The sequence below is a fragment of the Haliaeetus albicilla genome, chromosome 32 (assembly GCF_947461875.1).
Source record: "Haliaeetus albicilla chromosome 32, bHalAlb1.1, whole genome shotgun sequence".
Lineage (NCBI taxonomy): Eukaryota > Metazoa > Chordata > Aves > Accipitriformes > Accipitridae > Haliaeetus > Haliaeetus albicilla.
Window position 1 is genome coordinate 95,108 of NC_091514.1, and position 9,973 is coordinate 105,080.

Consider the following 9,973-nt stretch of genomic DNA (forward strand, 5'->3'; position numbering starts at 1 on the left):
ACGTGTGCATGCACTGGGAGGTGTGCAGGGCTGGGGGTGCACACACGTGTGCGTGCACATGGGGTGTGCAGGGACAGGCGTGCACATGTGTGTTTGCATTCCCCCGGACATTTGCACGTGGATGTGTGCAGGCGTGAGGGTGCAAATGTGCGCGTGAGCGTGCAGGGTGTGGGTGCACGCGCATTTGGGGCTGGCACAGGGTTTTACACACATGTGTGCGTGCACGGGGAGGTGTGCAGGGCTGGGGGTGCGCACGTGTGTGCACACACATGAGGTGTGCAGGGACAGGCGTGCACATGCGTGTTTACATTCCCCATGATATTTGCACGTGGATTTGTGCAGGCGTGAGTGTGCAAATGTGTGTGTGAGCGTGCAGGGGGTGTGTGTGTTTGCACTCGCACATGCATTTGGGTTGGCACGGTGTTGCACACGCGTGTGCATGCACAATGAGGTGTGCGCACCTGGGGCTGGGCTTGGGTTGCACACGCATGTGCGTGCACCCAGGTGTGTGTGTGTGTGCAGGGATGAGATTGCACACACATGTGCATGCACACGTGCAAGGAGGGAGTTGCGCACGTGTGTGTGCATGGGGCTGTGCACAGGCAGTTGTGCCAGGATGGGGTTGCACGCGCACGTGTGGGCGTGTGCGCACACGTGGACGTGGGCTGCAGTGGGGTTGCACACACGTGTGCATGCACACGGGTGTGCACAGGGATGTGTGCGCATGTGGTGACATAGCAATGGGGTTGCACGCGTGTGTGCGTGCCTGAGGATGCGTGTGCAAAGGGATTTGTGCCACGATGAGGTTGCACGCCCGTGTTTGTGTGCACGTGGATGTGTGCAAGGAGGCGTGCAAGGCCAGGCAGGCACACGGACGTGCGCCGGGGTGCGTGTGCATTTGGGCTGGGACCGGGTTGCACACGTGTGTGCTCGCACATGGGGCTGTGCAGGGATGGGGCTGTGCACGCGTGTGTGCTTTGCACATGAAGGTGTGTGCACGTGTGTGTGTGTCAGGATGGGATGCACGCACGTGTGTACACGACTGCGGGTAAGTGGGCGTGCGCTGGGATGCGTGTGCAAGCTGGCGTGTGCGTCATTGTATGCTCGTGTGTACACACGCGTGTGCAAGGACACGGATGCAGGCAGGCCTGGGTGCGTGTGCACATGGGTGTGAGCACAGGAGCGTGTTCAGGGATGCGTGTCTGGGTGTGAGCACGAGTGTGTGCGCGCGCACGCATGTGCAAGGGTGCTCTCAGGGGAGTCAGGGGGGCACGAGGAGGGGGTCGGTGTTTGCGGCCGTGCAAAGTGCAGCACGTGGCGCACGAGGGGCTTGCACCAGGCCTGGATGTGGCCAGACGTGGAACAAGTGTGCACGGTGTGCGTTGCACCGAGGTGGTTGTGCACGCTGCGTTGCATCACCCATGCACACGCCTTGTGCATTGCACAGCCCTCGTGCGCTGCATTGCATTGCCCGCGCACATGCACGGTGCATCGCTGGGGCGTGCCCAGGCGTTGCATCGACCGTGCACGCGCAGCGTGCGTTGCACGGCCCGTGCAAACTGCATTGCATCAACCATACACATGCAACGTGAGTTGCACGGCCCGTGCATGTTGCACATTGCACCGAGCTACCTGTGCACGCCGCATCACACTGTGGGTGCACATGCACGGTGCGGCGCGTTGCCTGTGCACGATGCATTTTACACCGAACTCCCCTTGCACAAGGCCCCGCATCGACCACGCTCGTGCACGATGCATTTTTGGACCCATGCACGGTGCATGCTGCCTTTGCACGCTGCATCGCATTGACCATGCATGTGCACGCTGCATATGTCACCCCATGCACGGCACGTGCTGCACCAAACCGCCCCTGCCCGCTGCACGCGCATGCATGACGCATCGCGTTCCCCTTGCACGCTGCGTTCCTGCACTCAGCTGCCCCTGCACCGCGCATTGCGCTGACCGTGCACGACGCAGTGTGATGCGTCGTGCACGTGCACGGTCCACCTTGCACCGAGCTGCCCGCTTCCCCGGCGCATTGCATTGACCATGCCCGTGCGTGATGCGTTGCACTGCCCGTGCACGCTGTGCGGCATTGCCACCGCAAATGCCCAATGCGTTTTTGCATTTCCTCGCCTGCGCACGCTGCGCGTGCACGCCACGCGGCATTGCTGCCGCAAACTCGTGGTGTGTTTTTGCATTGCCTCGGCATTGCTGCCGCAAATGCATGGCGCATTTTTTGCATTTCTTCGCCCCTGCGTGCTGCCCATGCACGCTGCACGGCACTGCTGCTGCAAACTCACGGTGCATTTTTGCATTTCCTCGCCCGCGCGTGCTGCCCATGCACGCCGCGCGGCATTGCTGCCGCCAACTCCCAGCGCGTTTTTGCATTTCCTCGGCACTGCTGCTGCAAACGCCCACTGCTGCGTTTTTGCATTTCCTCACCTGTGCGCCCTGTCCATGCACGCCGCGCGGCATTGCTGCTGCAAACACCTGGTGCATTTTTGCATTTCTTCACCTGTGTGCGCTGCCCGTGCATGCCACGTGGCATTGCTGCCGCAAACTCATGGCACATTTTTGCATTTCCTCACCTGTGTGTGCATGTGCATGCTGCACGGCATTACTGCCGCCAACTCCCGGCGCATTTTTGCATTTCCTCGGCATTACTACCGCAAACTCCCAGCGCTGCGTTTTTGCGTTTCCTCACCTTCGTGCGCAGCACATGCATTCCATGTGGCATTGCTGCTGCAAACGCACGGCGCATTTTTGCATTTCCTCACCTGCATGTGCTGCCCGTGCAAGCTGCGTGGCATCGCTGCCACAAACTCCCGGCGCATTTTTGCATTTCCTTGCCCACACGTGCCGCACGTGCACGCCATGCAGCATCGCTGCTGCCAACTCCCAGCGCGTTTTTGCATTTCCTCACCTGCATGTGCTGCACGTGCAAGCCGCATGGCATCGCTGCCACAAACTCCCGGTGCATTTTTGCATTTCCTCACCCACACGTGCCGCACATGCACGCCATGCAGCATTGCTGCCGCAAACTCCCGGTGCGTTTTTGCATTTCCTCGCCCGCGTGCACTGCACGTGCACGCCATGCGGCATTGCTACTGCAAACTCACAGTGCGATTTTGCATTTCCTCACCTGCATGTGCTGCCTGTGCACGCCGCGCGGCATCGCTGCCGCAAACTCCCGGCGCACTTTTGCATTTATTTGCCTGCATGTGCTGCACATGCACGCCGTGCGGCATTGCTGCCACAAACTCCCGGCGCATTTTTGCATTTCCTCACCTGCATGTGCTGCCTGTGCAAGCTGCGCGGCATCGCTGCCTCAAACTCCCGGCGCGTTTTTGCATTTCCTCACCTGCATGTGCCGCACGTGCACGCCGTGCGGCATCGCTGCCTCAAACTCCCGGTGCGTTTTTGCATTTCCTCACCCGCATGTGCCGCACGTGCACGCCATGCGGCATCGCTGCCGCCAACTCCTGGCGCGTTTTTGCATTTCCTCACCCGCATGTGCCGCACGTGCACGCCGTGCGGCATCGCTGCCTCAAACTCCCAGCGCGTTTTTGCATTTCCTCACCCGCATGTGCCGCACGTGCACGCCATGCGGCATCGCTGCCTCAAACTCCCGGCGCATTTTTGCATTTCCTCACCTGCATGTGCTGCCCGTGCAAGCTGCGCGGCATCGCTGCCACAAACTCCTGGCGCATTTTTGCGTTTCCTCACCCACACGTGCCGCACGTGCACGCCATGCGGCATCGCTGCCGCCAACTCCCGGCGCGTTTTTGCATTTCCTCGCCCGCATGTGCCGCACGTGCACGCCGTGCGGCATCGCTGCCACAAACTCCCGGTGCATTTTTGCGTTTCCTCACCCGCATGTGCCGCACGTGCACGCCGTGCGGCATCGCTGCCGCCAACTCCCGGCGCGTTTTTGCATTTCCTCGCCCGCGCCGCGCGGCACGGCTGCCGCCGACTGCCGGCGCTGCGTTTTTTTTTTTGCATTTCCTCGCCTTTCGCCCGCCGCTAACCGCCCGCCGTCTCCCCTTCTCCTTCCGCAGCACCACCCGGGGCCCTGAAGCCGGAGGATGCCCCTTGACCATGGCGGCGCCGGCGCCCGTTAGGATGCCGCTGCCGCTGCCGCCGCCGGCGTTGCTGCTGCTGCTGCTGCTGCTGTTGGCCCCGGCGGCGCCGGCGGCGGCTCCCACCTCGTGCCCGGCGGCTTGTTCTTGCAGCAACCAAGCGAGTCGGGTGATTTGCACCCGGCGGGAACTGCTGGAGGTGCCGGCGAGCATCTCGGTCAACACGCGCTACCTAAACCTGCAGGAGAACCACATCCAGGTGATCCGCACGGACACGTTCAAGCACCTGCGGCACTTGGAGATCCTCCAGCTGAGCCGCAACCTGGTGCGGAAGGTGGAGGTGGGCGCCTTCAACGGCCTCCCCAACCTCAACACCTTGGAGCTCTTCGACAACCGCTTGACCACCGTCCCGACGCAAGCCTTCGAGTACCTCTCCAAGCTGCGCGAGCTCTGGCTGCGCAACAACCCCATCGAGAGCATCCCGTCCTACGCCTTCAACCGCGTCCCTTCCCTCCGGCGCTTGGACCTGGGCGAGCTCAAGCGCCTGGAGTACATCTCGGAGGCCGCCTTCGAGGGCTTGGTCAACCTGCGGTACTTGAACTTGGGGATGTGCAACCTGAAGGAGATCCCCAACTTGACGGCGTTGGTCCGCTTGGAAGAGCTGGAGCTCTCGGGCAATCGGTTGGGGCGCGTCCGGCCGGGTTCTTTCCAAGGTCTGGGGAGTCTGAGGAAGTTGTGGTTGATGCACGCCCGGGTGGCGGCGGTGGAGCGGAACGCCTTCGACGACCTGAAAGCTTTGGAGGAGCTGAATCTGGCCCACAACGAGCTGGCCTCGCTGCCCCACGACCTCTTCGCCCCCCTGCACCGCCTGGAGCGGGTCCACCTCCACCACAACCCTTGGCGCTGCGATTGCGACGTCCTCTGGTTGAGCTGGTGGCTGAGGGAGACGGTGCCCAGCAACACCAGCTGCTGCGCCCGCTGCCACGCGCCGCCGGCGTTGCGCGGCCGCTACCTGGGCGAGCTGGAGCCGGGACATTTCACCTGCTACGCCCCCGTCATCGTCGAACCCCCCGCCGACCTCAACGTCACCGAAGGGATGGCGGCCGAGCTCAAGTGCCGGACGGGGACGGCCATGACGTCGGTCAACTGGTTGACGCCCAACGGGACGTTGATGACCCACGGCTCGTACCGGGTGAGGATCTCCGTCCTCCACGACGGCACGCTCAACTTCACCAACGTCACCGTGCAGGACACGGGGCAGTACACCTGCATGGTCACCAACGCCGCCGGCAACACCACCGCCTCCGCCACGCTCAACGTCTCGGCCGCCGACGCCGCCGCCGCCGCCGCCGCCGCCGCCGCCGCCGCCGCCACCGGCTACACCTACTTCACCACCGTCACGGTGGAAACCACCGACGCCGGCGGCGAAGAACCCGCTCCCCAAACCGCCCCGGCCCCCACCGCCGGCTGGGAGACCGCCGGCGGCTCCACCGCGGCGCCGGCCACCCGCGCCACCGGCAAACCCTTCACCGTCCCCATCACGGCGGCGGCGGCGGGGGCGGGCGGCGGGTTGCAGGACCTGGACGACGTCTTGAAGACCACCAAGATCATCATCGGTTGCTTCGTGGCCATCACCTTCATGGCGGCCGTCATGTTGGTGGCCTTCTACAAGCTCCGCAAGCAACACCAACGCCACAAGCACCGCGGCGGACCCGCCCGCGCCGTCGAAATCGTCAACGTGGAGGACGAGTTGACCGGCGGCGCCGGCGCCGGCCCCGCCGCCACCAATCCCAACGCCGGGACCGGGGGAAACGGGGACAATCGGTTGGCGTTGCCGGCGTTGGAACGCGACCACCTCGACCGCTACGCCGCCTTCGCCGCCCATTACGGCAACAGCGGGGCGGCGTTGGGTTGCGGCAAGAACCCGTTGCTCAATTCGGTGCACGAACCCCTGCTCTTCAAGAGCCCCTCCAAGGAGAACGTGCAGGAGACCCAAATCTGACCCCGCCCCCCCGCCCCACCCCCGCCCATGCCCCACCCACCCATCCCCCCCACCCCGCCCCCACCCACCGTCGTGACGGCGATGGGTGGAAGGGTGGGGAGGGGGATTTTGGGGGGGGGGGGGGGGTGTTGCGGCGAGGGACTCGTGCGACGCACCGGGGGGGGGTCGTGCGACGGGAGGGGGGGGGCCCCCGCGGGCGATGCCCGGCTTTGTGCGGCGACGGAGGACTCGTGCGACGGAGGACTCGTGCGACGGAGGACACGTGCGACGGAGGACTCGTGCGACGGAGGACACGTGCGACGGAGGACACGTGCGATGCACTGGGAAGTTGGGAAAATGGGGGGGGGTGTTGCGCAACGAGGGACTTGTGCTACGCACGGGGGCGTGCGATGCACCGACGGGGGGGGCGGTGTTGTGCAACGAGGGGTGCGGGCGGTGCACGGGCTCGTACGACGCACCGGTGGGAGGTCGTGCGATGAGGGGCACGGGCGATGCGCGGTCTTGCGTGATGCACCGGGGGCGTGCGATGCACGGTGTTGTGCAATGAAGGACTTGGGCGATGCACGGGGTCGTGCGATGCACCAGGGGGTCGTGCAACGAGGGGCGGGGGCGATGCACGGCCTCGTGCAGTGCACCGGGGTCGTGCAATGCACAGCGTTATGCAATGAAGGACTTGTGCGATGCACGGGGTCGTGCAACGAGGGATGTGGGCGATGCACAGCCTCGTGCGATGCACCAGGGTCGTGCAATTCACGGCATTGTGCAATGAAGGGACTGGTGCCATGCACGGGGTCACGCGGTGCACAGTGTTTTGCAACGAAGCACAGCGTTGTGCAACGCACGGCCTTGTGCAACGAAGGGACTTGTGCGATGCACGGGGTTGTGCAATGCACGGTAGTTTGTAGCGAAGGATTTGTTTTGCAGTGAAGGACTGGTGCAACGCACGGGGTCGTGCGATGCACGGCCTTTTGGAATGAAGGACTTGTGCAATGCACGGTGTTTTGCAAAAAAGGACTTGTGCAATGCGCAGTGTTGTGCAACGAGGGAGTTGTGCGATGCACGGGCTCATGCAACGCATGGCCTTGTGCAATGAAGGACTAGTGCAACGCACGGTGTTGTGCGATGCACGGTCTTGTGCAGTGAAGGACTTGTGCGATGAAGGACTTTTGCGGCGCACGGAGTTGGGCGGTGAGGGACTCGTGCAATGCACGGGGTCATGCAACGCACGGTGTTCCGCAACAAAGGACTCGTGCAGTGCACAGCATCGTGCAAGGAAGGACTTGTGCGATGCAGGGGGTCATGCAATGCACAGCCTTGTGCAACGAGGGTCTCGTGCGATGCACGGTGTTTTGCGATGAAGGACTTGTGCGATGCACGGTGTTTTGCGATGAAGGACTTGTGCAATGCACGGGGTTGTGCAATGCACGGCCTTGTGCAACGAAGGACTTGTGCGATGCATGGGGTTGTGCCACGCACATTATCATGCGATGCACGCCCTTCTGCAATGGACGACTTGTGCAATGCACGGCCTTCTGCAATTGTGCACTTGTGCGACGCACGGCCCTGTGCTGTGGAAGCCTTGTGCGATGCCTGGCCTGGTGCAACGCACAACCTCACACGCTGCCACCCCCCGTGCAAAGCACAGCCCTGGGCAGCGCAGCTCCTCGTGCGACGCCTGGCCTGGTGCAACAGTGGCCTCGTGCAACGCACAGCATTGTGCGACGGCAGCCCCGGGCAACGCTCGGCCCTCGTGCAACGCCCAGCCTTGTGCGACACGTGGCCTTGTGCCCCCTTCACGAGCGTCCTGGAGGAGGACGTGCAAGAGACACAGACGGGAGGGGCCGGGCAACAGCGGCCTTGTGCAACACGGGGCCTCGTGCAACGGCAGCTCCTTGCAGCGGTGGCCTTGTGCAACATGGGCCCTGGTGCAACACGGGTCCTCGTGCAACACGTGGCCTCGTGCGACGGCGGCCTCGTGCAACATGGGGCCTCGTGCGACGGCGGCTCCGCGCGACGGCGGCCTCGTGCAACACGGGGCCTCGTGCAACGCGACCCCTCGTGCAACACGGCCGCTCACCCGCACCCCTCGCCCCGAGGAGGACGTGCGACACACACGGACACGACGGCCTCGTGCGACGACGGGGGCGGGGTGTGTGTGTGTGTGTGTGTGTCCCCTCCCCCCCTCCTCGTGCGACACCCCTCGTGCGACGCCGCCCTCCCCCCCTCCCCCGCGCCGGCCTCGTGCGACGCGAGGGCCCCGTGCGACGGACTTCTGCCCCCCCCCCCCAAAAATCTCCCCCCTCCCCCCCCCCGCGCTCTCGCTTGCTTGCGGCCCCCCCGCCGCCCCTCCCCCCCCAGCCCCTCCCCCCCCCCCAGGGCGGGGGGGGGGGGCCCGGGGGGGGCCGGGGGGGCCCCGGGGGCTTTTCTAGGCCCGTGGGGGGATTTTTTAATTCGCCGCGGCCGACACTTTCCTATTTTAATAAAAATCCATCACGGTGTTTCCAACCGCCGCCGGCGCCTCTCTGCTGGGGGGGGTTGGCGTGTGCTTGGCGTGTGCTTGGCGTGTGCTTGGCGTGGGTTTGGCGTGGGCTTGGCGCGTGCGTGGCGTGGGCTCGGCGTGGGCTTGGTATGTGCTTGGCGTGGGTTTGGCGTGGGCTTGGCGTGGGTTTGGCGTGGGCTTGGCGTGGGTTTGGCGTGTGGTGTGGGCTTGGCATGTGCTTGGCGTGGGTTTGGCGTGTGCTTGGCGTGGGTTTGGCGTGGGCTTGGCGTGGGTTTGGCGTGTGGTGTGGGCTTGGCATGTGCTTGGCGTGGGTTTGGGGTGAGCGTGGCATGTGCGTGGCGTGTGTTTGGGGTGGGCTTTGTATGTGCTTGGCGTGGGTTTGGCATGGGCTTGGTGTGTGGCGTGTGTTTGGGGTGGGCTTGGCATGTGCTTGGTGTGTTCTTGGCGTGGGTTTGGGGTGGGCTTGGCATGTGCGTGGCGTGGGTTTGGGGTGGGCTTGGCGTGTGCTTGGTATGTGCTTGGCGTGGGTTTGGGGGGTGTGGGGTGTGGGCTTGGTGTGGGTTTGGTGTGTGCGTGGCGTGGGTTTGGCGTGGGCTTGGTGTGTGTGTGGCGTGGGTTTGGGGTGGGCTTGGTGTGTGCTTGGCGTGGGTTTGGGGTGGTCTTGGCGTGTGCGTGGCGTGGATTTGGGGTGGGCTTGGTGTGTGCTTGGTATGTGCTTGGTGTGGGTTTGGCGTGGGCTTGGGGTGGACTTGGCGTGGGTTTGGTGTGTGCTTGGTGTGTGTGTGGCGTGTGTTTGGGGTGGGCTTGGCGTGTGCTTGGCGTGGGTTTGGGGTGTGTGTGGTGCGGGCTTGGCGTGGGTTTGTTGTGGGCTTGGTGTGTGCATGGCGTGTGCTTGGTATGTGCTTGGCGTGGGTTTGGTGTGTGCTTGGTGAGTGCTTGGCGTGGGCTGGGCATGGGTTTGGTGTGTGCTTGGCGTGTGCGTGGCGTGTGTTTGGGGTGGTCTTGGCGTGGGTTTGGGGTGTGTTCGGCGTGGGCTTGGCATGTGCTTGTGTGGGCTTGGCGTGTGTGTGGCATGGGCTTGGTGTGTGCATGGCGTGGGCTCGGTGCGTGCATGTAATGCACCCTTGGCATGTCCTTGGCGTGTGCTTGACGTGTATGTGGGTTGCGCGCGGCGGGCGCTCGGTGTGCCCGTGGTGTGTGCTGGCTGTGGGCTTGGCGTGGGCTTGGCGTGGGCTTAGCGTGTCCTTGGTGTGTGTGTGGCATGGGCCTGGCGTGGCCTTAGCGTGTCCTTGGCGTGGGCTCGGCCTTGCCGCTGCGCGTGGCGTGTGCGCGGCGTGTCCTCGGCGTGCGCGCGCGGGGAGGGGGTTTTTTTTTTGGGGGGGCTGCCCA

At 64.2% G+C, this 9,973-nt stretch overlaps 2 protein-coding genes across 2 annotated transcripts in view; one reads left to right on the top strand and one right to left on the bottom strand.

Annotated features, from left to right (window-relative positions):
- The window catches only part of LOC138683228 (TBC1 domain family member 17-like), a 19,222-nt gene extending 17,704 nt beyond the window's left edge, over positions 1 to 1,518 (bottom strand). Inside the window, 1 exon segment of the mRNA XM_069774772.1 lies at positions 1,235 to 1,518. Coding sequence (XP_069630873.1) covers positions 1,235 to 1,518 — 284 coding nt within the window.
- A 2,543-nt stretch (positions 1,519 to 4,061) lies between these two features.
- On the top strand, positions 4,062 to 6,131 carry LRRC4B (leucine rich repeat containing 4B). The gene has a single exon (XM_069774768.1). The coding sequence runs from the start codon at positions 4,102 to 4,104 to the stop codon at positions 6,082 to 6,084; it is 1,983 nt and encodes a 660-aa protein (XP_069630869.1). The 5' UTR covers positions 4,062 to 4,101; the 3' UTR covers positions 6,085 to 6,131.
- The last annotated feature ends 3,842 nt before the right edge of the window (positions 6,132 to 9,973 follow it).

Excerpts from the sequence above, each read along its gene's own strand:
- LRRC4B (XM_069774768.1), top strand. The coding sequence starts at position 4,102 with ATGGCGGCGCCGGCGCCCGTTAGGATGCCGCTGCCGCTGCCGCCGCCG.